We start from the raw sequence: 27,032 nt of genomic DNA on the forward strand, positions 1-27,032 counted from the left end.
GTCTGAGCTCAGATGCATCACAGGAGAAAACTCAGGAACCTTTAAAATGGAAAGATGGGCTGTTTTCCCACTGACAAAACTGCTTCTTGGTGCCTTACTCTCATCACATTGTCCCCTATGATGAGAGTGGGGTGCCTGGCAGGATATCAGTTTTGCATTCTCACATTGGCCAACTTGGAGGGGGATTTAATCCGTCTATGGAGAATAATATTTCCATGAAAGCTGCGGTAGGCACATTGATGTTTCATTATTATAAAACATCCATTTCTTTAATCTTTCTCTTCCCAGGCTAAAGATACGAGAATTGCTGGTACATTCTGGATCTATCCCTTTTACTCTTTAATTTTGACCTGAGCCTTCAACCTGGCTTTTCACATAATTGAATGTGGTATCATTTTTTTTCAGTACCTAGGACTTGGAATGTTATGTAATATTTTATACTGGTACTTTGCTTCATCTTTTTTCTGTTTTGTAGTTTCTAAATCCTATTTACCAGCTGCAATCTAAAATGTCTGCATTCAGTTTTCCAGCTCTATAATATATAAGATTAATTTAATAGATCAGAATCAGAATGTACTGTATTCTCAGAAATCAATATGCGAGAACATTTTAAAAGGAATAGGTGGGTAACAAAGTTATAAAAATCTTTGGTGCAAATATGATAAATGTATGGGAGAGAGGATTATTCTTATTATTAATTCTTCTTTTCTTGCCATCTCCTCTGGTAAGTAATTGCTGATAAGTCTCTCTAAATACTTGTTAAAGTACCAGTGGTTAAATTAACTTACAATGCTAAATCATAATGTAATATGGTTTGGTTTGTCTTAGCATATTATAAGAACCCTGCCGTTAAGGTTTGTAAATAATGATTTATATGTCAATGGTGTATGACAGGAGTGTCAAACTCAAGGCTCGGGGCCCAGATCCGGCCTGTGTGGTGCTTAGATCTGGCCCATGGGGCCGCCCTGGAAACAGTGAAGGACTGGCCTGCGATGCCTCTTCCAGTAAAAACGGAGCTCTGTTTACACTGGCAGAGGGTTGCAGGAGGTCATCACAGCTGAAAATGAGCCCAAGAAGCCATTTTCTTTGGCAGTGCACTCGGGCCACCACATGAGTGACTTTGAGCTGGCCATGCCCACCTTGGCCACATCTACTGAGGCCCCCTGAGGTCAAACACAACCCTGATGTGGCCTTCAATGAAATCAAGTTTGACACCCCTGGTTTATGAGAACCCAGACAACTGTGATTGGTTAAACAAACTACAGCTAAGCAAACCATGGCTTAACACAATCTGTGAATCTGATCAGTGATTTGGTAGAACTACCAGATCTGAGCTGCAAAACCCTGGGTGACTACTAATGTTTTCTGAAAATTTATATCCCAGATCTGATAGTCCTAGTGTGAGTATCTTATTAAATGATCTGGTACATGTACCAAATTAAATCATGGATGTACAACTTTTTCTGGATGAACAACTTTTATTTGTATAGCATGCATCACTAAGACTACAGTGCAAATAAAGAGGGAGTAGGTTAAAAGAATATATATATATATATATATATATATATATATATATATATATATATATATATATATATATATATATATATATATATATATATATATATATATATATATATATATATATATATATATATATATATATATATATATATATATAATTTAACTGTAATTAAAATGAAAACAATTTGGTGATAGTATTTGGAATGTCAGGAGCCCATATTTTTTATCTTTTTTGTGAAATTGGGCTAATGAGTCTTCTCTAACTCAGCTGGGTATCATAAAGTTTAATTAACTTATGCTTACAAATTACTCTGACACATTCAAATAAAAGGTGTTAAACATAAGGTGCTATTATCTTCAAAACACTAATGTTTATTTCCTGTCACAGTTGGGCTTAAAAATTGAAAATACAAATTCAAGCAATTAGGAGATTCACATTTTCTTTAAAAAAGAGTTAATAACTATATCTATCAGGACTATGACTAGCATGAACAATGAGAGAGAGAGAGACAAGGAAAGAATATTTGTATTTAATTTAGCACACATTTTCTATAAACACAGACTAGTCACTGCTGTTAGATATTAATTAGTGATCTAAAGAATGAAAAAAGGCTAAGAAGAGGGTAAGCAAATTGGCAGGTGTTGGAATAAGATTAGACAACATCAGAAGACTTCCCCCCCCCCCTAATATGGAGAAATTGTCCTGAATTCCTTCCAGTCTCTAATTTTAGTTTTGCCCTTGTGAAATTAACCATCAGAATCAGACAAAGGAATGTTCAGAAAATAAGATTTGGAGCTTTTCAACACCTAATTGTTTCTCCTCTTAGCAGGAGACTTTTTGTACCAAAAAAGTTGCAAGTCTAGTTTTCCAAAAAGAAACTGTCTGTTGATGCTGATATCACAATATTTCATAGACAAACAGTTTAGATCTTACTTAATACTTCCAAAGGACAAATATCAAAATAGAGGATGAAATAAACTACGGATGTCAAGTTTCTAAAGAAGACTTTCATTGGTGTCTTATGTCTAACCTAACAACAGCATGAACAGGATCATGATTAATAATAAGAGAAAAATAAAATGATTTCTTTTCTTTTCTTCTTCTTATTTTCTAGTTCCAGGCCTTTAGGGGACAGTACAATCCCATTATTAATTTTTTTCTACACAGGCATTTGCCGAACTAAAATATTACATTAGGTAAATCATTTTTTTTAGAATTCATATTTGTATGATTTAGTACTTAGTGGTGATATTAAGGATAAAGAACTCCACCATTATGTGACCTAATAAAATATTTACAATTCCACAAGCCTTGCAAGACGCAAAATGTAAAAAGAAGGTTCTTTCTTTTCCTTCTGAATCAATTAGCCCAAAAAACTTAATATGCTATTATTCACCTCCCATTTCCTAAAGGGCAACATTCTGGCTCTGTGCCAGAGATGCTTCTCTTACATACTTAGTCTTACATAGAAAATTAACCCCAGAAAATCGGGGATTTAGCTATAAAGGGTCATTCAACTAAATTGAGTGGTTTCAGATCAGGCAAATAGAACAGTTAGAGTAGGTATATATATTTTCAAAATGAAAAACAAATTCAGGAGTCTACATTTCTAGCAAAAGTATTGGTAGAATGGCTTCTTTGAAGAGCCTTTTAGATGCTATTCCACTGTATAACACAACATGTAGATCAAAGGTGGTATTCAGCAGGTTCTGACCAGTTCTGGAGAACCAGTAGGGGAAATTTTGAGTAGTTCGGAGAACCGGTAAATACTACCTCTGACTGGCTCCGCCCCCATCTATTCTCTGCCTCCCAAGTCCCAGCTGATCGGGAGGGAATGGAGATTTTACAATATCCTTCCCCTGCCACACCCACCAAGCCACGCCTACCAAGCCATGCCACACCCACCAAGCCACACCCACGGAAACTGGTAGTAAAATTTTTTGAAACCCACCACTCATGTAGATATTAATAAACAGGTTCCTTAGTTGAAAAATACATGCTTTTTAAAAGGAAAGTGTAAGCAACTCCAACCATTTTCTAAAATATGTAGCCTCTTTCTGCTGTTTTCATTTTTTTCTATGTCATACAATAGTAATAACTTTAATTTCATGAATTAAAAATGTATTCCCGTGTAGAACATACTCTTCCTTGCATACTGCACATTGGATGAGTCAAGTTGCAAATACTATACACATACTTTTTTATTCACATGCATGTTTGTGCTTGTAATTGTTTGTTTGCTTATTTATTTTACGATTTTTGTACCTTGGACCCAGTTTAAAGATATGGGCAGGGTACAACAAGTAAAAATACAAAGTCAAAGTGGAACAAAAAAGCCAACCCTGCTCTCAAAATGAATGCCACCAAGCAATATACTAAGATTAAAAAGCCCAGTAGAACAAAGGGGTTTTGACCAGTTTACAAAACACTAAGAGGGAAGGGAGGTATCTGTTTCATTGAATATGGAATTTCAGGGCATCGGAGCCCCAACAGAAAAGATCTGTTGCCTGGTCCATGTCCCGTCCCCACCCTGACCTATGGGATGCTCAGTAGGCTTTCCTGAGATGTTCTTACAGATTCAACCTTGCAATCTGATACTATTTACAGGGCTTTGTAGGTAATTACCAGCATTTTGAATTGGATCCAGAACATACTGGGTACCGACACGGGCTGCTATGCTCTGAACTTCTGCATCTTCTCCAAAACTGTTGCAGATCTAGCATTTTACAGTGTCTCATGTGAGTGGTGATCGCAGAATGAATTCAGGGGATAAAGGGGGCAAAATTAAGGAGATATTATATTCTGAATATGTTTCTCATCATCTTCAATAGCTGGTGAGAGGCAGAGGAGGGGAGAAAAGATGGTGAGAAGATTGGGTATGGAGATGTCGGTAGGCAAGCTCAAGTAAGCCTTTTAGTTGGGTTAACCAGATGCAGATAGCAGGGAAATAAGGGCGGATTGCAATACTTTAAACTTTTACATTAGCTTAGTGTGTCATGAACATATCCTAAAGCCATTATGTTACTGGTCTGGTTTCAGTTTAGCACAAGATGTGACTGCAGTCACAAAGACTTGTAAACTTGGTTTATGGCAGGAATAAGCAACATTTTAGTGGCTGCAGGCCAACACTATTTAGTCTAAAGGCTAATGTGGATGTAGTAGCAAAACAAAATGTATGGTGCCCATCAAGCCAGGCTGAGATTTTTTCCTTTTATAAAGAAGTTTAGGAATTTTGTTTGTAAACTATGTTCAGGCTATTTCAGGACTCACATAGTTGTTATGCATTTCCAAGCACAGAATGGCAGGAAACCCTGTTGCTTACATTCAGCAATTATGCTTTCAAATTTCAACAGCCTGATCATTGAAAGCTCAGAGCTCACAACAATGGGATTCAGGTATTGTATGTGGAGCTACGACTGCACAGTTTATAACCTCAGATTTAGCAGTTAAGTTTAATAGTTAAGTTTAGTGTGTGCAAACTGAGTCTATGTTTTGACACAATGTGTTGCCCTTACTGTTATGGATATTGCATCTGATAATCTTAAATAATCTTTTCAGAGAAATATGTGACATGATGTCTATTTGCTTGCATGAACAAGCTTTGATCTTAGGGAGGAAGGATTAGGAAGGAAGCTGGCTGTCGAGAAAACCAATGTACACAATTCTTAAAAAGTGAACTTGAATCAATGAGAACAAAGTGATAGGGAATGAGAACACTAACAATTTGAAATATTTAGGACTAGTGTATATGTGGTGTAAAAATCTGGGTGACTTTTTTTCTGTATTGCTTTGCCATCTTGTGGTTATCCATATTTTTCCAGCCAAAACATGGCAGCTCAGTGACAACCTCAAAAACAAATAAGCAAGAAAAGGTTAGACGTAGTGAGTGAACAATGGCTTTAAATCATCATAGTGATATATCACCAAGAATCTAGGGGCAAGAATCCTGGTTCTTCCAGAACAGTAGGCACATTTGAGATTTTGAGAACATGTCACAGGCATTCCCATTCTTGAAGAGCTGCCATACACGATGTGGACAATCACAAAACTTTAATTTATCCAAAGCCGAATGGATAACATTGTTCCCCATCTTATTTTCTAGTGTCCTATGCAGCTTGGACTGAGCCACAGTTTATTTTTATCTCCTGGGTAAGTTGTATATTAACAAACAAAGCACTGACTTGCCACTTTTAATTTCCAAGAATGCCTGTAGCTCTTATGTGGAAACACTATATTTCTTCTTAGAAATATGACTTCGAAGGTCGGTGCTTGGATTTGTAGTGTATCTATACTCTTGTATTTGATTAAAAGTAAAAAAGAGGGTGGTTTTTTTAAAGAACACATTCCAAGTACAGATACAGAGTCTGGAGGTAGCAAGGAAGTATCTGCAGGTACATTGTCTGATGCTCATAGATACAATATTGAGGACATTAGATCTATGAAACATTTATTCTGATGCTTTAATAACTCTTATTTTAGAAACTTGATGACTTTCCCTATTTTATTCTCAAACCTAAGAATAGCCTTGTTGCATCAGGTTAAGCCTATCCCAATTCGTAAATGGATTCAATAATCCCTGTTTAAAGGTCTCCCAATGTTGTAGACAGCAACACATATTTGTGATCAAGCAGTCCCATGGTCATAATGCTGAATTAAAACAGCATTGTCCACCCCTTTTTTAGTTGACAGAAAACAATGGAAATTCCAGCATGAAATTTCCTGCCCATATTTTCAGTCCTGCTGATACTGTCTCTATTCGGAATCTCTTCGGAGAGGTTATTAAATTAAGTTGTCCTGATTACAGCATGATAGGCTGAGCAACTGTCTGACTCCTCCAGATTTATTGTCCCCCCTCTCGAGCATGTTATCTGCCAATGGGAACACCATTAGCCAATCATTATAGTGGAGCAAGAATAGTGAAGATTTGACATTAGGACTCTATTGGGCACTTTTAAACCTCTTATTTCTCCTTTTTCTAGACCTATTCTGTCATAATGCTACTTAAAAGGGGGGAAGGGCAAAAAAGGGGATACTATTCTCGTTATTGTCATTGTACATCATGTATACAACAAAATTGGTTTTAGCCTCACTGGTGCAAACGATGACTAACTAAGTTGCTGGTATGTGTTTTACAAGGGAGGGTACATTATTATTTAGGATTTCTTTTCTATATGGTCACCTATCACCAACTTATGGATTCATCTGTCTTATCCTGAAGGCCCCCAGGTTGGTCCCCCAGGACCAGGCTGGTCCCTTTCAGTGTTACACAACTTCAGTCTGTTATCTTATTTCAGATGCTAGCAACATTATGTTTTATGGAGACATTAGTAGAATGGTGATAGAAGTTAATCAGTATCAGTCTGAAGCACCAATAGGTCCTTCCACGATTGGTTACTTGACTTTATCTCCAATGTCAAAATGACAAAATCTAACAGATTTTATACACCCCGAGGCTATCACTGGGTAGAATTCAAAATAAGGGAGAAAACACTAATTTAATACCAATACCGCTAAAGAAGTTCTAAGCCTGTCTTATTCATAGACTGGGAATGGAAAGAAGGAAACATCTTGATGAAAAATGGAAAAGTGCTATTGTTAAGGACTGATTGTGTTGTGGTTCAGTGCAAGTGGGGGGCATAGCCATAATACTTTTGAAATTCTATACAAGTCTTACCTACCTATTTCATTTATCAACATTCCCTATACTTGGGGAAACTACTTTTGGCAACAGTTCTTTCTAAGATGAATGAGATCTATTTGTAGACGGTTGATAAATGGTTTAACTAACGGTAGAAGCCTTTTATTGTAGAACAGTATCCGGTTCTTACTAAACATGTTGAATTAAAAATCCCATAAACAACAGCCCGTTTTCAGCTAGTGGTATAAACATGCAGTTTCAAATGGTTTTGTTAAACATGCTAAATAGGTGTCATACACTTTCCAAATAATCACCAACACATTGCTAGTGATATGAAGGGATTATTGACGGATGAATGTGAAGCAAATTCAGGTTGTACAACACCATACCGGGAGTTGTTTCTGGCAAAGCAAAAACAGAGCAGTACAGATCAGTATAGTCTGAAATATTTTTCAGCCCCCTTCATTGTTCTATGGTGTTGATGACTGAAGCATAGCAAGACTGAATTAATTCACCTCTCCCTCATCTTACATGCTTGGCATAGTTGTCTGCTTAATTTATTCCTGACCCCCCCACCCCCCCAAACCCCAGACAGTCTGACCTTCTCTTCTTTGTTATCCTTTCTTGTAAAATCCCTTTTTATGAGGAGGGAAGTACTTCAAGAGGATTGAGAGTTAACTTATTTTCATTGGGTGGGAGAGGGGAGACCAAGCAGCTGAATCAGAAGGTCGGTTGAAGATGATTTGCCTGAAATTAACTGTTGTTTGGCTAACTCAGTTCTTGCAACTGATTGCAATGTTAATTTATGGCTGGCTGAGAAAAGTTTTTGATTTCCTTGTCTTTCCCCTCTCCCTCCCTCCCTCTCCCGCCCATGGATCCTACATTCTTGCTCCCGAACATCAAAAAAGGCAAACACAAGAGTTATTTGTTAGCAAAGGCGCTGCTATCAAGAGCCGCTTCTTTGTTTTTTTGGGACTGATGCAGTGATTGCCTTCCAGTTTGGGGGGCGGGTGGCTTAAACTTAATCATATTCACATGACAAACCATAAATAAAGAAAAAACGAATACTGGGAGGAAAAAACCCTCTCAGAAGTCGGAGCGAGCAGCTTGTCCACAGTTACAGGGAGGGGGAGAGGGAGGGAAGGAGAGAGAGAGAGAGAAGCTGTCAGACTTAGGGGAGGGCGCAGCTTTTCTCAGGCGTTTGAGTTTTAACCCCATTGGAGACGCCGGTCCGGTAAGGAGGCAAAAGGCTGCGGGTAGTAGCTTGCAACAAAAGGCTCGGGACTTCCCTCTTGGCGTCTCTCAGGGTTCGAGGCGCATTAAATCCTCCGCAGGAAACAGGTTTTCCTCTTTTGCGGCTGCCACCCCCCCTCCCCTCCCCTCCCCAATTGCACAGCCAAGGAACCTCATGCTCTGTGCAGAGCGACAGCCCAGGAGGCAGGATGGTTCTGCGGGATCGGCGAGGCGCTAACCAGGTACTGTCACCGGATCGCGGCCGCGTTTTCCACCTCTTGGTGGTTTCCCTGGTGCTCCCGGTGCTCGGGCGTGGGCTGAAGGTGCAGCATAAGTTCGTCTCGCCCACCGCCACTAACAACTTCGCCCTGGATGGGGCGGGCGGCAGGATCTACCTGGCGGCGGTCAACCGGCTTTATCAACTCTCGGCTCCCAACCTGACTCTGGAGGTGGAAGAGCAGGTGGGCCCCAAGGAGGACAACCCCTTGTGCCACGCTCCCCAGCTGCCCCAGGCGTCCTGCGAGCACGCCAAGAAGCCGACCGACAACTACAACAAGCTGCTGCAGCCGGACCCGGAGCAAGGCATCCTGGTGGTCTGCGGCTCGGTCTACCAGGGTTTCTGCCAGCTGCGGAGCATGGACAACATCTCGGTGGTGGCCGTCCCATTCCCACCTCGGACAGGTGGAGGAGAAGGGGGCGACCAGGTCACGGTCTTCCCCAGCATGCTCAACGTGGCGGCCAACCACGCCAACGCTTCCACCGTCGGCTTGGTGCTCAAGCAGTCCGGGCAAGACACGAGGCTCTTGGTGGCCGCCACTTACACGGGTTTGGGCAGCCCGTTTTTCCCGCGCAACGCCAGCCTGGAAGATCACCGATTCGAGAACACGCCCGAGATCGCCATTCGGGCTCTTAACGCCCGCGGGGACCTGGCCCGGCTCTTCACTTTCGACATCAACCCGTCCGACGACAACATCTTCAAGATCAAGCAGGGCGCCAAGGATCGGCACAAGCTCAGCTTCGTCCGCGCCTTCCTCCACCGGGGAAGCCAAGGCGCAGCGCCCTCTCGCCCGGAAGGGGGCGCCTCCGGAGGCCGGAGTTCTCAGGCGGGTCCGGGGGGGCCCTATTCGTCCTGGGGATCCCAGGCTCCCAAACCCGGCCGTCCCTCGGGCTCTTTCCCGCCTTTGCCCCAGGGCACCCCGCTTAGCCGCCCGTCGGCCTCCTATGCTTACTTGGCCCTCAACAGCGAGGCGAATGCGCGCGAAAAGGAGAGCCACTCGCACAGTCTCTTGGCTCGCATCTGCTTGGGGGACCCGGTCGAGGCGACCCCTCTCAATAGCAGCGGCGGCGGCGGCGGCAACGGCGAGACCAAAAAGTTGACCGAGTCTTACATTCAAATGGCGCTGCAATGCAGCCACCCCGGAGCCGGCGGGGTGACGCCGGGAGCCTCCAGCGGGGATCTCTTCAACAGGCTGGTCTCCGTCTTTCCCGCTCGCGCCGCCCTGCAGGTGGATCCCGGGAGTCCTTCCTCGCCCCAGCCGGAGGAGCTGCTCTTCGGGGTTTTTGAGAAAGCTGCCTCCCCGGGGACCGGGCTTGGCGGTCGACAGGCTCCACAGCCCTCGGCGCTCTGCGTCTACCGCTTCGCGGAGATCGAGGACGCTATCAGGGTGGCCAGAAACTCGTGCTTCGTGGCGCCGGACGCCGACCTGGTCACTGTGCTGGACAGCGTCGTGCAAGGGACCGGGCCTGCCTGCGAGAAGAGGAAAATCCAGGTAAGGACAGGAAATCCTGGAGGGCAGAAAAACCTCACTAAAGTAGTATGGACAAATTGACCAGTGTGGCTGATGCTTGACCTTTATGATGAGTTGCCTGGGTGTGTGAATCAAGCTAAATAGTGGTTTTGCCTAAGTGAACAAGTTGTGGTTTATAAATCGTGGTCTGTGGTTTGTATGTCCCAACCTAGTGGTTTATATTGGGCAAACCATGGCTTAATGAGATTCAAGACACTTTCTGGAAAGTACTACTTATGACAACGGTTGGTGATGCATCTGAAAGTAGGGTTAATAAATGTTTCCCAAATTTTGGAAAACCCTCCAATAGTGATGAACTTCAGAGACTGGAAGATGCTGAACAAATATGGAAGACACTAAGTTGGGAAAGGATAGACTAAACCTCCAAGGCAAGTTTTTGGCCTAGCACTGCTGTTTTAGAATCAAAGAATCAGATCTCCAAGTTTTAGGAAGTTAGCATTTGGATGAGTTATGGGGAAATTTTCCAAATTTTGTGGAAAATTTGTGTTGGCCTTTGATAAAAAACAACCTAAGAGTAAACTGTTAAGTTTATTATTGCATGAACTTTTCAAATCATAACCTACGAAAGTTTATTTAATAATAAATGTATTTGACCTTGAGGTGCCACAAGATGCTTTGTTATTTCAGAAAGCTTCTGTGCTTAGTTTCTAAAGTTATATTCTAGACTTACCTGATCATAAGACCAGAACTGGAAAACATACAGAAGAGGGCAGCTAAAGCAATCAAAGTATTGAAACACCTTCCATCTGGAGAAAGCAGTTTAGAGAAAAGATTGGGACCACAATATAATTGTGCTTAGTGTGGAAAAAATCTTTTCCCTTCTTTTCATTTTTGGTCATGAAAAACAATACCGGACTAAAAAAAGGAGGGTAATTAAGCAGTAGGTATTTTTTAAGTGGTTGTGTGAGTTCTTGGCACAATACTATCTGTGATGTTTTAAAGATATTATTATGGACGTTTTTCAGAGAATAAATCTAACTCCATGTTCAAAGTAAGCTACCCATAGTCACTTTGTATAGTGAGATGGGTGGTATATAAAATCAATCAATCAATCAATCAATCAATGGTCAAGGCTTGAAGGATGACTGGTGCTTTCAGAACCTGCTTGTAAATTATCAGAATGTCTGATTATATGCTAGTATTCTGTGATATAAATATTGGGAAGTTTTGGCTCAACTGATATTGATGAGTGATGACAGCTGCCCCCAGTCAGGGATGCTGCAGTTGTATTTTAGCAGCATTTGGAGAGCCACAGTTTTCTTATCTTTGTATTAATGCCATGTTAAGTATTTACAAAATGCATATTAGATTGTGTAAATACTTACCACAAATATTTTGGAGTTTTATTTAGTTCATGAAAGCCAGGGTCATAGTGTATATTGGTGAAAGTAATAGACTAGAATTGGGAGGTTTACGAGCTAGACCTGTTAGTATTAGTTCTCATTGTTTCTTCTCAGCAGCTGATATTTAAGGCTTACTGCCTGTAATTCAGACATAATATTCAGCCATTGAAGCTTTAACTATAAAGGTTGCAAAACTCTTCCATGCACTTTGTCTAGTTTTGTTTTAAAGCCAACTGAGTTGGTGACCCTTATCATATTTATTGCCAGCAAATACTGTATTACAATTTTGCATTGTTCAATGTTGTGTTTCCATTTATCAGTCCCAAATAGCTCTGCATTTAGTTTTAATGGCACTTAATACTAACATTATGAAAGAGAGAGAGAAAAAATCTAATTATGCATTGAATCATTTTATATTCATTTGGCACCTGCCCCCAAATCACCTTTGCTCTCAGTTAAAAATCTTCAAATATTTCTTCCTTGCATGGACATGTTTCCGCTCCACAATATATTTTTACAGCCATAGGTTTATAGAATGGCACCACAGATATGCAATCTCCTTATAATTCTCTGTGTGGAGTTCACTTTCTTTGTTTTGCAGAAGTTACTTTGGATTGAAATTTTCATTGACATATTATTCATTCATTATTATCCATTATTCCATGATTATTGCTGTCAGTCACTGCACATCAGGCCTCATTAATGTTGAGCTGCACCAATACAATAACTTTGCATATTGAATTATATTTGCCAGTTTAACACTCCTTCAACCAGGAGAGACCATTATGGAACTCATTGCAAATGCTTTTCATTTTACGTCCTGAATAAATTACAGTATAAGCATAAGCTCACTTAGTTACCTTATTGTTCCAAAGGTACCTTTGGGGGCAACCATGACCTGGATGACTGAGAATCTCCATAGACAATTATCTTACTATATTTACCTAAATTATCATTTATACATATTTTTTAATTTCCAAAATCCACTTTGTATATCTCTTCAATGTGAAATTGTCCATTTAATTGTATCGTTCTTTAGCAAGTTACCAATTGATGACTACACCTGTTCTCTTAATATAAAGTTTTGTCAGCAGCTTTTGATGGTGGAATTTATTAAAGGCATTCTGGAAGCTGTAAACGACTGATTTGATTGTGTGCCATAGTTGTCAATTCTTAGTGACTACATCAATTATTTCCATGATAATGCATCCCTAATCTGACCTTTCAAGACTTCAAACAACCAAATTGTAATAGTACTGGTTTAAACATGGATCATAAATAAGTTAAAATCTATGTAGAGCTGATGAATTTAAAAACTATACCTATATATAACTGATCTGAGATGGTCTCACCTTTCAAGAGCAATGCCAAAAGTATCATCATTCTTCTCCAAAAGGTTTGTTGTTGTTGTTAGTTGCAAAGTCATGTCCGACCCATCGCGACCCCATGTACAACGTTCCTCCAAGCCTTCCTGTCCTCTACCATCCTCTGGAGTCCATTTAAGCTCACGCCCACTTGCTTCGGTAACTCCATCCAACCACTTCATTTCTCTGTCGTCCCCTCCTTCTTTTGCCCTCAATCATTCCCAACATTAGGCTCTTCTCCAGTGAGTCTTTCCTTCTCATTAGGTGGCCAAAGTATTTGAGTTTCATCTTCAGGCTCTGGCCTTCTGAAGAGCAGTCAGGGTTGATCTCCTCTAGGACTGACTGGTTTGATCGCCTTGCAGTCCAAGGGACTCGCAGGAGTCTTCTCCAGCACCATAGTTCAGAGGCTTCAATTCTTTAGCGCTCAGCCTTTCTTATGGTCCAACTTTCACAGCTCCAAAAGGTTTAAACTACTGTATTTGTTTGATGATACTGACCAAAAAGTTGGAATGTTTTTCAGCAGCTGTCAGAACAAAGATTGTGGCACTTTAGGGAACGTATTATTGGAGCCCTGTTCCCCTTTAGGATTTTACATAAAACACCAAAGAGATCAGAAAAGATAAACATTCTCTAGGACATTCCTCCTCATCACAAAGGCGCAAGCAGCACAATTGTCTGCTGCAGTCTTAGTTCTGTCAAAGCACTTTTGACAAACAAGGAAGGGATCTGTTTTGCTTTCTTTTCATCATATTACTCATCAATTGAGTAATAATATTATCCATACACAAATCAAATTAGATGTCTGCAGTGTGTATCCTGAATTTATTTACATGTCTTGCTGTAAAATGATGTAGAATGGGGAAAGGGTCTAATAAACATTTTGAAACTGACACCCTTAATTCTGGGGCCATGAATACTTTTCATGTGCCTATCCTTCATCTGCTATAAAAGACAGAATTTCTAGAGAAGATTACAATCTAAACTGTAAATTATCCATACTTATAGCAGCAACTTGGTTTGGCAGGAAAGTTCGAGCATATAGTATCTGTTAGAATAATGCTGCTGGTATGCTTGTTGACAATTTTTTTAAAGTGTACCAGGTTCATGAGATAGGATTTGCATGTTAGCTTCCATGTAGCAGAATTTGTCTTATTTATGCTTTCTTAGGGTAGTACTGGATCTGGATTGAGAAACACTAGTAGTTGGTATGAAAGAGATATAGAGAAGTCTATTAACACTTAACTAGTGTTCACCCAGATTTTTGCAGTTCAGATTTGGTAATCCTGTACTTGATTTATGATTCTGTAATACCATAATGTTTTCTACAATTTTACTTGGAAATTAATTGACCTGAAGTTAGTCTTTGACTTACTGCAGTTCATTTAGTGATCATTTGAAGTTACAGTGTCACTGAAAAAAGTGACATGATCATTTTTCACACTTACGGCTGTTGCAGCATTCCCATGGTCAAAATTCAGATGCTTGGCTACTGACTCATGTTTATGGTGGTTGCAATTTCCCAGTGTCACGTGATAATCTTTTGTGACCTTCTGACAAGCAAAGTCAATGGGGAAGCCAGATTCACTTAATAACCGTGTTGCTAACTTAACAATAGCAGTGATTCACTTAACAACTGTGGCATGAAAGGTCGTAAAATGGGACAAAATTCACTTAACAGCTGTCTCGTTTAGCAACAGAAATAGTTGGCTCCATTGTGATTGTAAGTCAAAGATTACTTGTAATATACGGCCTATGACCCCTTTCTATGTGTATCATACAAGTATAATGTGGACATCATATTTATATGATACACCGCAGCTACATCATTCTCTGCTACTTTCCTTTTTGGCAGAGACTAAAACGTACATCTGCTTCATATTTGGGCACATGTTAAATATTTAGTAACTTTGCACAATGCAACACACAGAGTATTTTTTAGAAAAATGGGACAAACATGCATATGTTTTCCTTATTGATTGATATTTAAACAGTATTCAGTGACCCTGGATATAGGGTGAAATTCAGATAAACTTATTTTCAATTTATTATGGAGCAAAATATACAGCATTGGGTTTTTTTTTTGCACATAGATGCAAAAAAAATGTTCCTTGACTTTCATTACGACTCTTTTTTTCCCCATGTTCTTTGTCCCAAGGGAAATAGTTGTGACTCAGAGTTATGTTTTCCCCTTCCTCATTTTTGGTTAGTCCTTATTGCTCTGACGCTGAAGAAAGACAGCTCTGGGAACATGTGTTCCCTTACACATATTTCCTTCCCACATCCTCACCCTGCACATTCCTGCAATGGACAGCATTGGATGTATAAAATTCAGAGAGAAGGGACATAGGCTGCCTTGTTTTATTGCTTTGAGGGTGAAAGTTTACTAGCACTATAATTTGTTACCAAGCTGACATAAATGGTAATGACAACTGCATATATCTATTCCCATTTTAAAAAATTAAAAGTCAAGTCACAATAAGGTTGTTTTGCTTTTTTCTCTTCTGGAAAAGATGCAGAGCATTATTTTTTTAAAAATTTTCTTCTGGGAAAGATGCAGGGCTCATTTTTATCAGGGATCTTGAAACATCTGCTAGATTTCACAGCCAAGATAGACCAAGAACACTTGGTGTCTGCTAAGAAGATCAAAAAGGTTTTCTGTGTTACCAAAATACATTTGGCATGGTGGCTTCGATGTTGTGGCCTTGTTGCAATAATTCATAGATCAACTTTAATAAGATCCAAGTCCAGATTTTAAGCAGCCAGAATTCAAAACATTTTGACCACAGAATGTTGCATCAGTTAATTCCTTAAAACTGAACAGATTAAATATTGCTCTTCTTTGCAATCACGTGACCTACTGTAACAATTTTAAAGTGGATATTTGGGTTTTACAGCGAACTGTTTACTGCTAGAACCAGACATCCAGTTTTTTGTAGAGTTTAGCTTTTGAAATGAGCTGAAAGTGAAGACAAAGATTTAATGGAAGTTTATATTTTTATTGTCTGATTTCTAATTATGAATCTATAGTTGTCATGTCTGTAATAGATATATTAATATGTGAGCAGTACTTTCATTTTAAATACATTTCATTAGGACATGTTCATTTAGAATTGAAGGCAAAGATCAGAGCTAAGAGCTTTTGGAATGAAGAAGATCATATGTTTATAATCTGCTTGTCTAGCCTTTCCCTTCCAAATGTCCTGTATATATATATGCATATATCAATCAATATGAAGTGAGGTACCTGGAAAAATTGTAGAGCAAATAATAAAATTAACTTGTAAACACTGGAAACTGGTGTAGCTAGAAGACAGCATTTAATTCACACTTTTGCTCAACAGTGGGATTAATTTAAAGTATCTCCAACAGTTAGCTATCCAACATCTACTGAAATACATCCAGTGAAGAGGAATCTACTACCTCTCTGAGTAATACTTAACTGTTCTTACAGTTCAGGGGTTGAAAACCCTTTCTTTTCCATAGTGAGGGGAGGAGTATCCAGGATGTGTTGACTTTGTCCTCTCTTGATTGGACTGAGTCAGATAAGCTCTTTTAGCCACGCCTTGGTCACCAGGCCCCACTCAGTTATCGACTCAGTTCATCAACGGACCGGCTGTGTTCATCCTGAGATCCTGAAGAAACTTAAAGGAAAAATTTTAAATTGCTGCAAAAGCGATCAAAATTGCCTCCACGCTGCCTGATCAATCACTAGAGGCTGAGAAAACTCCCAGTGGGGGTAGAAAGCCCGGGCAGCAACCACTAAGGCGGCGCACAGCCCAGGTCACAGAGCGAGACCCAGGGCACTAAGTGAGGACTCTCACCAAAGACAGGTGAGCGAGCTCTTCAGAGGCCTCTGCAGCAAGGGCAACACCCAAGGAGACTCTAAGGGTCGCCCGAGCGCTCCACTGTTCCCCTCAGGTGTTGAGCGACGAACCATGGCATTTTAAAATGCCCTGGAGCGCCTGCGCTGGCAGTGATCACCAGAGAACAAGGTGAGAGCCGGAAAGGCTCAGAAAGAGCTGCAGGAGGCAGGGGGAAGCGAGAGAGAGAGCCCCCAACGGCAGTGGAATCGCGCGGCAGCCTGCAAAGGCACAAGCCGCTTCCACGTGCTCCAGCAAAGAGGAGCTTTTGGAGCCATTTTGAAACCATGTGGTCCAAGATGGCAGCCCCCAGCAGATCAGAGGAAATAGTTGTGACTCAGAGTTATGTTTTCAGGCATGGGGTCTGCAAACACCGAACTCTATCACAGTGCATTCTACACTAAGCGTGGCCACTTTGGCATCCTGGGCCATGCAGGCCACACTATCTGAGATCTGTAGGGCAGCCACGGGGTCTTCCCCCTCACCATTCGTGAGGAATTACAAGTTGGACTCCTTTGCGTCTGCGGAAGCCTCATTCAGATGTAGGGTGTTGCAGGCTGTTCACAAGGCGAGGGAGAGGTCTCACCAGGCATACGTTTGGGTATATACTCAAATGTGTAACCCTCCCTAGGGACGTGTAGGCTTTGGTACGTCCCATCCTGGATACTCCTCCCCTCACTATGGAGAAAGGGCGTTGGTACTTACCTGATACGCCTCTCCTCATAGTGGGAGAGGAGTATCCAGCCCCTCCCTGATATGGGTATGTTGCAAAATTGTTATGTTGTTTGTTGAACTGTTCTGTTGAAGTAATAAATAAAGGTTTGAAACTAAAATAAAGTCTAGAGTGGATGACACAGCGAGTCGGATAGAGTTCTTCGCCGATAACTGGGTGGAGCCTGGTGACCAAGGCGTGGCTAAAAGAGCTTATCTGACTCAGTCCAATCAAGAGAGGACAAGGTCAACCCATCCTGGATACTCCTCTCCCACTATGAGAAGAGGCATATCAGGTAAGTACCAATGCCCTTTTCAGTTTGAATCTCCCTTCGTGTAACTTTAAAAACTTATTCTTGTCCTCTGGGGTGACAACATAGGTTTAAGCCTACTTCATAGTGACCTCCTTTTAGCTACTTGAAGAATGCTATCATATCCCTTTGGGGTTTCTCTTCTGAAAGCTAAATATATTCTATTTCTTCAACTTCTCTTCACAGAGCTTAGTTCTAATCCCCTGATCATCCTCAAAGTCCTGCTTTAAAATATTCTCATTTTTCAGAATTCTTCTTAAAATGTGGTATTAGAGATGGAGTTGGACATAATACTTGGTACAGACTGCCCAGTGCAGAATAGAATAGTTACATCTGTTAATATGGCCTTAATTTTTGTCTTTTTTCAACCATATTTTAATGCTTGTTCATATTCAATTTGTAGTCACCTGTCAATTCCACAAACTGTGTTTTCATGGCCAATCTACACGGTCCAGGACCGAATCTTATGGTACCCTGCTTGGCAGATCATTCTAATTTGATGAACCATTGATAAGCTGTCTTTGAATGAGGTCAAACCATCCAGTTACTGTCATGGCATCTAGCTCAAATTTAATTGGATTGCTCAGAATCAGAATATCATTGAGTACCATCAAATTATTGTGAAAATGAAGATACATTATGGTTGTGTGTGTGTGAGTGTGTATACATACATAAATACATACATACATACACGTTTATGAGAAAATTACCTAATCAAAAACCCGAAATTAGGATATTCAGTGTTATAGATTTTGTGAAAGATTGTTTCTTAGGGTTTCATTTTCTGTAGTATTTGTACCCTGTTTATCCTAATATCAGCCAGAAAGATTAGGCTACATTAAAAATAGGTCCTAGTTCAAGCAGTAAGACTTCTGGGCAGTAAATAGAACCCAGATCTTCCTGGTCTTAGTCTAAAACTATCTATTGCATCACATCCAGTCCAAGCCTATTATCTTATTTGAAGCATTTCTCATAAACTGAAATTAGCTTAAAAAGATTAGCTTTCTAAACGAAGTCTCAAATACCTCCACGATAGTATTCCACATGACATGCTGAAATTAACATTAAACATAGGGTAATAGCCTGCTGATCATCTTAAGAGCGTTTTTTAAAAATGAAACAATAGTTGTTTGGCTATTGGTGATAAAATGGCATCAAGTAAAAGGGTTAAATCCTCTTTTCTCCATTTACATATTTTGTGATAAAGAAAGGTTTAGCTTATTTACTTGATTTTGGATAACCTATGTGACAACCTAGCTCTTTTTAAGGTCTATATTTCTGGGAAAGGTAGAACAAAAGAGAAAAAAGAAAATCACTAGCAGCAAGATGGATATATCAGTTAGAGTGGCAATGGGTAGACCATTGGAAGGTCTGAAGAACCAAGTGAATGAGAGATTGCCCTGGAGAAAGCCTCTGTGTTCTCTGAGAGTCAGTACTGATTCATTGGCAAGATGATCTGTAGATTGCAAATGTGTAATCATGTTTGAATTGTACGCTTAAAAATAACATCTAGATTAATCTAAGAAACGGCATGAGTAACATGCACTCAGCACAAGATTAACATGGTTTCCTATTTTGTTTCATACAAAAAAGTTTTCTTAAGACATTATTCATTTCAGTATTATTTAATATTAATGTTAATCTAGTTACTGAAGCAGATAATGTTGCTTTAAGAGCCGTGGTGGTACAGTAGTTAGAATGAAGTATTGCAGGGTAATTCTGCTGACTGCTGACTGCCAGCAGTTCAGCTGTTCAGTTCTCACTGGCTCAAGGTTGACTCAGCTTTCCATCCTTCCGAGGTTGGTAAAATGAGGATCCAGGTTGTTGGGAGCAGTATGCTAACTCTGTAAACCGCTTAGAGAGAGTTTAGTAAAGCACTGTGAAGCGGTATATAAGTCTAAGTGCTATTGCTTATATCATAATAAAAATGTTAATCAGTATATTAGTCAGAACAGTGCAAAAGCCAGATAAGTTTGTGTGTGGCTTGTTCAAACAGATTTTTTTCCAGAAGACCCAGGTTGGTGCAATTGATGTAAACTAGAATCTGCAATTCCATCGAATTGGAGCTGGTGGTAGTGATTAGAGAACAGCTTGTTAAGTTAACTTACTGAGTTAATGGCAAAAAACCTGATTCAGACTGGAGACTTCTTGCTCTGAAACTCAGTCAGTCACTGTACTACACTTGCTTTGCTTATGTGAAACTAGCTGGATACCCATGCTTCACGACAAAACTATGTGATCGGGCAATGCAGGAGAAATCCGCTTCACTCCTGTTCAATCCGTTGGCTCAGTGGTGGTCAGTGATTGAAACACATAAGGGAATATTGCTCATGATGCCTTGAGTTCAGACACAGTTCCATAGTTGGAAGGCATAGACATTTTGGTGAGGTACTGATATTTAGTATTGTAAGGAGCCCCAGACTGTTCCTGAGTGAAGGAGTGGAATGTTTGCCAGTTTGAACTGAGGTAACGGAATGTGAGGCAACTAGTAGTTGGAACAGAGTTCTTTTCAGGTGGGAAGGAGGAGTAGAACTCCTTATCATCAGAGTGTGTTAATTACTATATAAGAAATACTAATGATCTGACAGTCATTTTGAAAAATCCTTTCTTGGCGAGCACCTAGAAGCCAAGGGGAACATATGTGCCAAATTTCAAGTTGTAGGCTTTTCGGTTCTGGAGATTTCATGATGAGTGAGTGGCATTTGACTTTTTATATATAGATTATAACATGCAATGTTGTTATTTCCCTTGATGTTTTTTTTAAGAATCAAAAGTAATTTGTTGGGGGATGTATTTTTTAGTGGCCAAAAAGACTCTTCATTTTTGGAGTCACTTTTTACTAGTCTCTCTCAAACTACTTTTCCAATTGTAAGAAAAACAATGCAGGTCTCTCTATCCTTTCCCTGGAGTCTGGAAGCACAGCTTTGAAGGATCATTTTTTTAGCTGAAGGAGGAAAAGGATAAAGTCATTCTTCTGTGTTATTTCATTAATAAAACTAGCAGTTTTCTACAGCTGATTTTTTTTAACAGTGAAAAAGTTTGCAGTTTATATATAGAAAAGCCCTATGCCTGAAACACAAGCCCCCAAATTGCTATATTTATGTAAGTGTTGTAGGCTTTCTGTGATATGTTATTAAATAAATAGACCATGTTTTCTAGTAAAATCTGTAGCCTTAAAACTACTTTCTGAAGTGACTAAACTGAAAGTAGATTGCATGGATATTAATGGGTCATATTTCCACATGTGTTGGTAGACAATAGAAGTTACTTTGATGTCTTTGAAAACAACACTCTTAAAATCCAATGTAAAAACAGAATGATGTATGTCTGCTGGTTGTCATATAAGTTAACATTGTTTGACAAATAGATCACTTCCAGAGATAGTATTCTGCCGGTTCACCCAAACCAGTAGCGGAAATTGCAGGTGGGCCTGCCCACCCACCCCAGCTCTATGCCGTCCTATTTAGGCATATTTTTGAGGCTGGGTGCATGCGCAGAAGGGGTGCATGCGAGCAAAACGCATGCACAGAAGACCGGGTGCATGCGTGGAAGGGGCGCATGTGCCTGTGGTGAACTGGTGGTAACAAAATGTGAAACCCACCGCTCATCATTTCATATTGTTTTTTGCCGAGCAGAATTATATTAACAGATATTCTATAAACTTAGCATAATGGGCTTCTGATAGAACAGGTAAAAAACAAAATGAGATATGATACCTTTTGATATGCATTAGCAATTATTTTAATCATGTCTTTTACAAGGTTTTATATCTAGAGTGTAAAAATTCCAAATTTCTGTGACAGAGTTTAACAAAACATTAAAATATTTAGCTCTTCACTTTCAAGAAAATGGTTCACCACTGCAATGATATTTAAGCAGTAAGAATACCATAACATACGGTACAGCTAAAAGTTCCTTCAAATTTATTACATCTCCTGCATGGAATGATGAGAGCCATTTTTTTAAAATCATTTCAGGATCTGGTAAATCCTAAAGAGGTTTGGTTTTAGCTGTACTAAATATTTTAGGTCATACAAGCATATTGAACCTTCTTTAAAGTCTGATACTATTGGTTGAGCAATATACAGTAGCATACTGCACTCCAATTCTGTATTAGAACCAGTTTGATGTAGTGGTTAAGGCAACAGTTAAAACAGGAAGATTGTTAAGTGCTGGTCCTGCCTTAGGCACAAAGCCAGTTGTGTGACCTTGGGCCAGTCATTCTCTCTCAGTTCTAGGAAGGACAGAATGACAAATCACTTCTGAAAAATCTTGCCAAGAAAACTGCAAAGACTTGTCCAGGCAGCCACCAGAAGCCAATACTGATTCAAAGACACATATACACAAACAATTCTCTGTTACAGTTATTTTTTTTCTATACTGAATATGTACTATTTTTGACTCCTAGTAGTCACATAGCTAGAAAGATGAATAGAGAGATCTTGTGTATTACTCAACATTATTTTTGATTATTTTATTTTGGTAATACTAAATTGAAAATATAGTTTTAGTAAAGAACTCCCTTGATATATTGAATAGTTCCAGCATTTCAGAGGCTATAAGGGCATCGATGGCAAACACTATGGATAACAAGTGTTTTAAATTTCTGTATTTGCCATTCCAACTTTCTATTTTTTTTTTTTTGAAAATCCAAGACGTTTTAAAAATGGTTCCCTTAACAGTTGATTAATTATGAGCCATAATAAATATTACCAACCATTTTAAAATAACTATTGCTCCAAAGAGTTATTTTGTAATGAAAAGAAAAAATCACATGTAAATATTTTGTTTCCCAGTAAAGTCCAGGTAAACCAGTATCTGCTAAAAATTGCTAAAAAAATAATGTTTCCAAAGATTGCTCCAATTATTGCACAATGGCTCTCATCCTGCACATCAGCAAGATTCTCCTTAAAATTATACAATGTCTTCCCTCAACTATAAAAAAGGAATTACCCAATGTCCAAACTGGATTTTGAAGGTATCATAGCATTTGCGTTCCCCAAAGCTACCTATGGTTGTGAAAGTTGGACCCTAAAAAAAGCAAATCATGGGAGAAGATGGATTTGCTTGAACTGGAGAAAGCTCCTGCATATTCCTTGGACAGCAAAGGTGACTAAACAAGCAAGTACTGTAGCACATAACAACAGACATGTCACTAGAAGGCAAAAATCACAAAACTGTGTCTGACTTATTTTGGCCATGTCCCAGAATTCACTGTTTAGAAGAGTTAGCAGTAATCAGGCTATCAAAGAACAAAGTGGTTGGACACCATTAAAGCTGACACCAGCCATAGCATGGAAAAACACAGAGAAATGGTGCAAGATAGGAAGATGTGGGCTGATCTGGCCCATAGAATCACCAAGAATCGGACACAACTGAATGGATAATATCATAATCATCAAACCACTATCAGCCAACAATGAAAAAATTAAAACCATCATCATGAGAAAAAGCATAACTTTAACAGAAAACAACCTGAGTATTGCTCCTTCAAAAAAAGTTAACCATTAACTTATCAGTCTGTTTAAATTATTTAAAAGGAAGCAACATAGGCATTCCTCTCAAAATATATATGAGTCTTGATGCAAAATTCATTGATGTATTTAACATCCACCAACTTACTAATTTTTCAGAATAATTACCATGCAACTGTACTGCTTATACAAATTGAAATGAAGCTTATTGATAATAATTAAAAATACAATTGAAATATATAATGACATATATTCAAATTCCAATAAACAAATTCCTTTAACTTTATGAGTTTGTCTTAGTAGACTTGCTAGGACTCCCAATATTACATTAAATATTATGAGATAAAGAACATACTTGATGAATTCTGTATTTCATTTTAATTACTAATGAAATAATCCTATTAATAATTTCCTTACATGAAGAAAAGGATTAAGATATTAAATTATATAATACATGAAATAAATTATATAAGAAATCTTAATTTCTGCAACCGTTTAACCAAAGACATGATTTAAACCATATCAAAAGCTTTTTCTGCATCTATTGAAGCTAACGTGACAGATTCATGCGTATCAGCATAAAAGGCTATTACATTAACCAGAAACCTTGAAACCCTTTAAAAAAAACTTTTAAAATCATAGCATCAAAAGAGGGACATTGGGCAGTAACTTATTAATTGAAGAGGATATTTGCATCTTCAAAGTTACAATGATAAAAGTTTCAAAGTATGAAACTGGCAGGTCTTTAACTGGCTGGCCTGTTCATTTTATCTATTTTTTTAAATGTTAGTGTTATATTAATTGGGTTTGTTTTTTGCATTGTTTCTTATTTCCTTTTAACTTTTGTAATATGTGTTTTTAATGCTGTATGCCGCCCTGAGTCCTTTGGGAGAAGGGCGGCATATAAATCCAATAAAACAAACAACAAACAAACAATAAAACAATAAACAACTATTTTCTCCTTAGTTTTTTATACCATTGCATAATTAATTTATCTGGTTTAGAGACCTTTCCAGATTTTATTTCAGTAATATAGATTTCTTGAGATATAAGAGATGCAACCATTATTCCTGACTATAAATCAGAAATTTCTGGAGAAATCCATTTATTTATTTGCAGTCAAAGATCAATATTTTTTAAAAATGTATACATAGCAATAAAATTGCTTAAATTTTAAAATTGATTTAAAAACCCACAGAAACAAACAAACATAGCCACTGTATAAACCCAAATAATAAAATTAAAGTAATAAGAATTTGTCATTTTAGCTCTGTAAAAGTAATTAGCCAATCCAGTCTTATAGGCATGATTAAACCCATTGACTTCTAGTGGCAATTACCACGGAGCTGAATCCACCACGTTGCTGTCAAATTTTTCTCTTTTAAGAACTGCACAATCTTGGCCTTGATTTAGAGACTCTAACATCTAACAAGAATGGATGAAGTAATTTTGGTCATGTTCCTGGACAGTGGGAAATTCTGAAAGATGTACATATTACATTTTAAAAAATCTCTCTGACACATGTATAAAATATAATTTTTATAAAATTCACTGAATTCTGAACATAAATTCTTTATAATTAGTGTGATTTGTCCCTAAGGAATTTATCAAATATATTATTTTATTTTGTTTCAAATAATTCTTCGGATAAGCTAACCAGAGTCACCTTATATGGGAGATGGGGACATAAAAAATTTAATAAAAATAAAAATACTAATAAAATAAAAATAATAGTTCAGGAGACAAGAAGCAACCAACTATTGTGTAGTGATTTTCTTTGTTTTCCATTCTTTTCTTATTGAAAAAAAGGTATTTGCTTCTACTCAATATAAGAATTAATCTTAAAGCTGTAATACCGGGTTTTGATAGTTGTGCTCTCTTTGAGTCAAGTACAAAATCAGTAATCCATAAAAATAATATCAGATCATAGTATAGATTCTAGTGGGGGGTATTTTTTGAGAAGAGATTTGAAATTTATACTTGGGGCTTTAAAAATGCTGTTTTTCATGTTTTGGTTAAATAATTCAACTTGTGAAGTTCTTTGAAAATTTTGTGTTGAACAACTTACATTGTCAGGGTATAAAATGCTACTACTTCTGTTTGCTTTAATTTAATGCAGTGTTTCTCAAACTGGAAGTCTTTCAGGAGAGTCTGCAAAGTCAAATATATTTTAAAATTTCTCAGTTTTAATTTCTAATTCAGTAAATATTGATAGATATAACCCACATAAACAAAGCTCTTTGGAGTCCTCAATCATTTTTAAGAATGTGAAGGGGTCATGAGATCAGAATGTTTCAGAACTGCTGGTTTAATTTATTCATGTTTAACTTAGGCCTTCTAAGAAGCCAATAAGTTGAAAAGTTGTTTTTGTTTCCAACTTCTTAGAAAAATAGATTTTGCAGCATGTACTTTTTTGCATGAAATATGCAGGTTTTCACTTTGAATACTACAAATTTATCCCAAGGGGGAGGGGGAAATGTAACAGCACTTGTGGTATTGCAATTAAAAGTCTACTTTCCAACTGAAGTAACATTTGTTTGCAACTTTCTTTATCTTTACAGAATTTAACTGCTTGAAACTTTGTTTAAAATGTAGTTCAATCAACTAATCGTTTTTGCATGAAGTTATAGTACAGTGATGGCTAACCTTTTCTGGACACCCCAAATGCTCATGCGCACTCCCCTGCACATGAGCCCTGCCCCCTGCAGGTGCCCTGTGCATGTGCATGCGACCCCCAGCACGCCCCCACTCCCTATGCATGTGCGGCAGAGACCTGAAGGTCAGCTGGCTGCTGGGAGGTGCGCGCACATGCACGATGGAGCTGAACTGGGGCGACGGCTCACGTGTCATCAGAGAGGGTGCTGCGTGCCACCTCTGAATACAGATACTGAATACAGATATTCTGACTCTGACCACCATTTAGTCTTGAAGCTCACTGAACCTTAAATCAATGTATTTTATATATAAGTGTTATTAGGTTCAGTTGAGTTGTCAGATAAGAGTTCTGACAAAACCAAAGAATTAAGTAATTAATTCTAGTATTCTTTAGATACTGAATTATGCATAAGGGATTTATTTTAGCAAAGTAGAAGGGATAAATAGATAATTTACACATTGGTACATTGCATTTGACAATAAAGGAATGATTGACTAATAGTCCAAATTTAGGCATGTCAGTTAAAAAATAAATCCCAATGAATCATGAAAGGGAGTAATCCCAAATTAATAAAAAACAGAAGCCTGACTGACCTGCTAAAGTAACTCATAATATCGGCTTGAGCAACTTGCAGCCCACAGCCCTGGACAGCTAGTAATGTTAGCTGGAAAACTTCAACATTATTATGTGATTTATAAACATTCGCTATATTATATATTTTATATGCTCTTCCTCTTCAATCAATAGATAAAGATTGGACAATCATGGTATACAGGCAGTCCTCAACATATGACTGTAATGGAGTTGCCCATTATGGTTGTATGCCAATGTAGTTAAGAATATCACATGATCACATGATTGACCTGATTTTTTAAAAATCTTTTTTGGTGTGGTGATTAAGTGAACATGGCTATCCTAATGTGAACTCTGCAATCATTAAACCACCACCAGCAAAACCATCATAAAATGTCACATGGCCATGGAATGCTGTAAATGGCTGTAAATGTCGCTATGTTGCCAAATGCCTGAAGTGCAGTCACATGATGTAAGGGTTGAGGGACCCAACCGTTAGAACTTTGGAAGTTCAGTAATTTGCTAGACAATAGTGA

General features: G+C 38.6%; 1 protein-coding gene across 1 annotated transcript in view; it reads left to right on the plus strand.

The window, feature by feature from the left end:
- The first annotated feature begins 8,178 nt into the window (after positions 1–8,178).
- The window catches only part of PLXND1 (plexin D1), a 164,974-nt gene continuing 146,120 nt past the window's right edge, over positions 8,179–27,032 (plus strand). Inside the window, exon 1 of the mRNA XM_081939433.1 lies at positions 8,179–10,165. Within this exon, the coding sequence (XP_081795559.1) occupies positions 8,606–10,165 (1,560 nt within the window). The 5' untranslated portion in view covers positions 8,179–8,605. The remainder of the gene's footprint in view (positions 10,166–27,032) is intronic.

This window comes from Natrix helvetica, assembly GCF_964273705.1.
Source record: "Natrix helvetica genome assembly, chromosome: 1".
In the NCBI taxonomy this organism is placed as follows: domain Eukaryota; kingdom Metazoa; phylum Chordata; class Lepidosauria; order Squamata; family Natricidae; genus Natrix; species Natrix helvetica.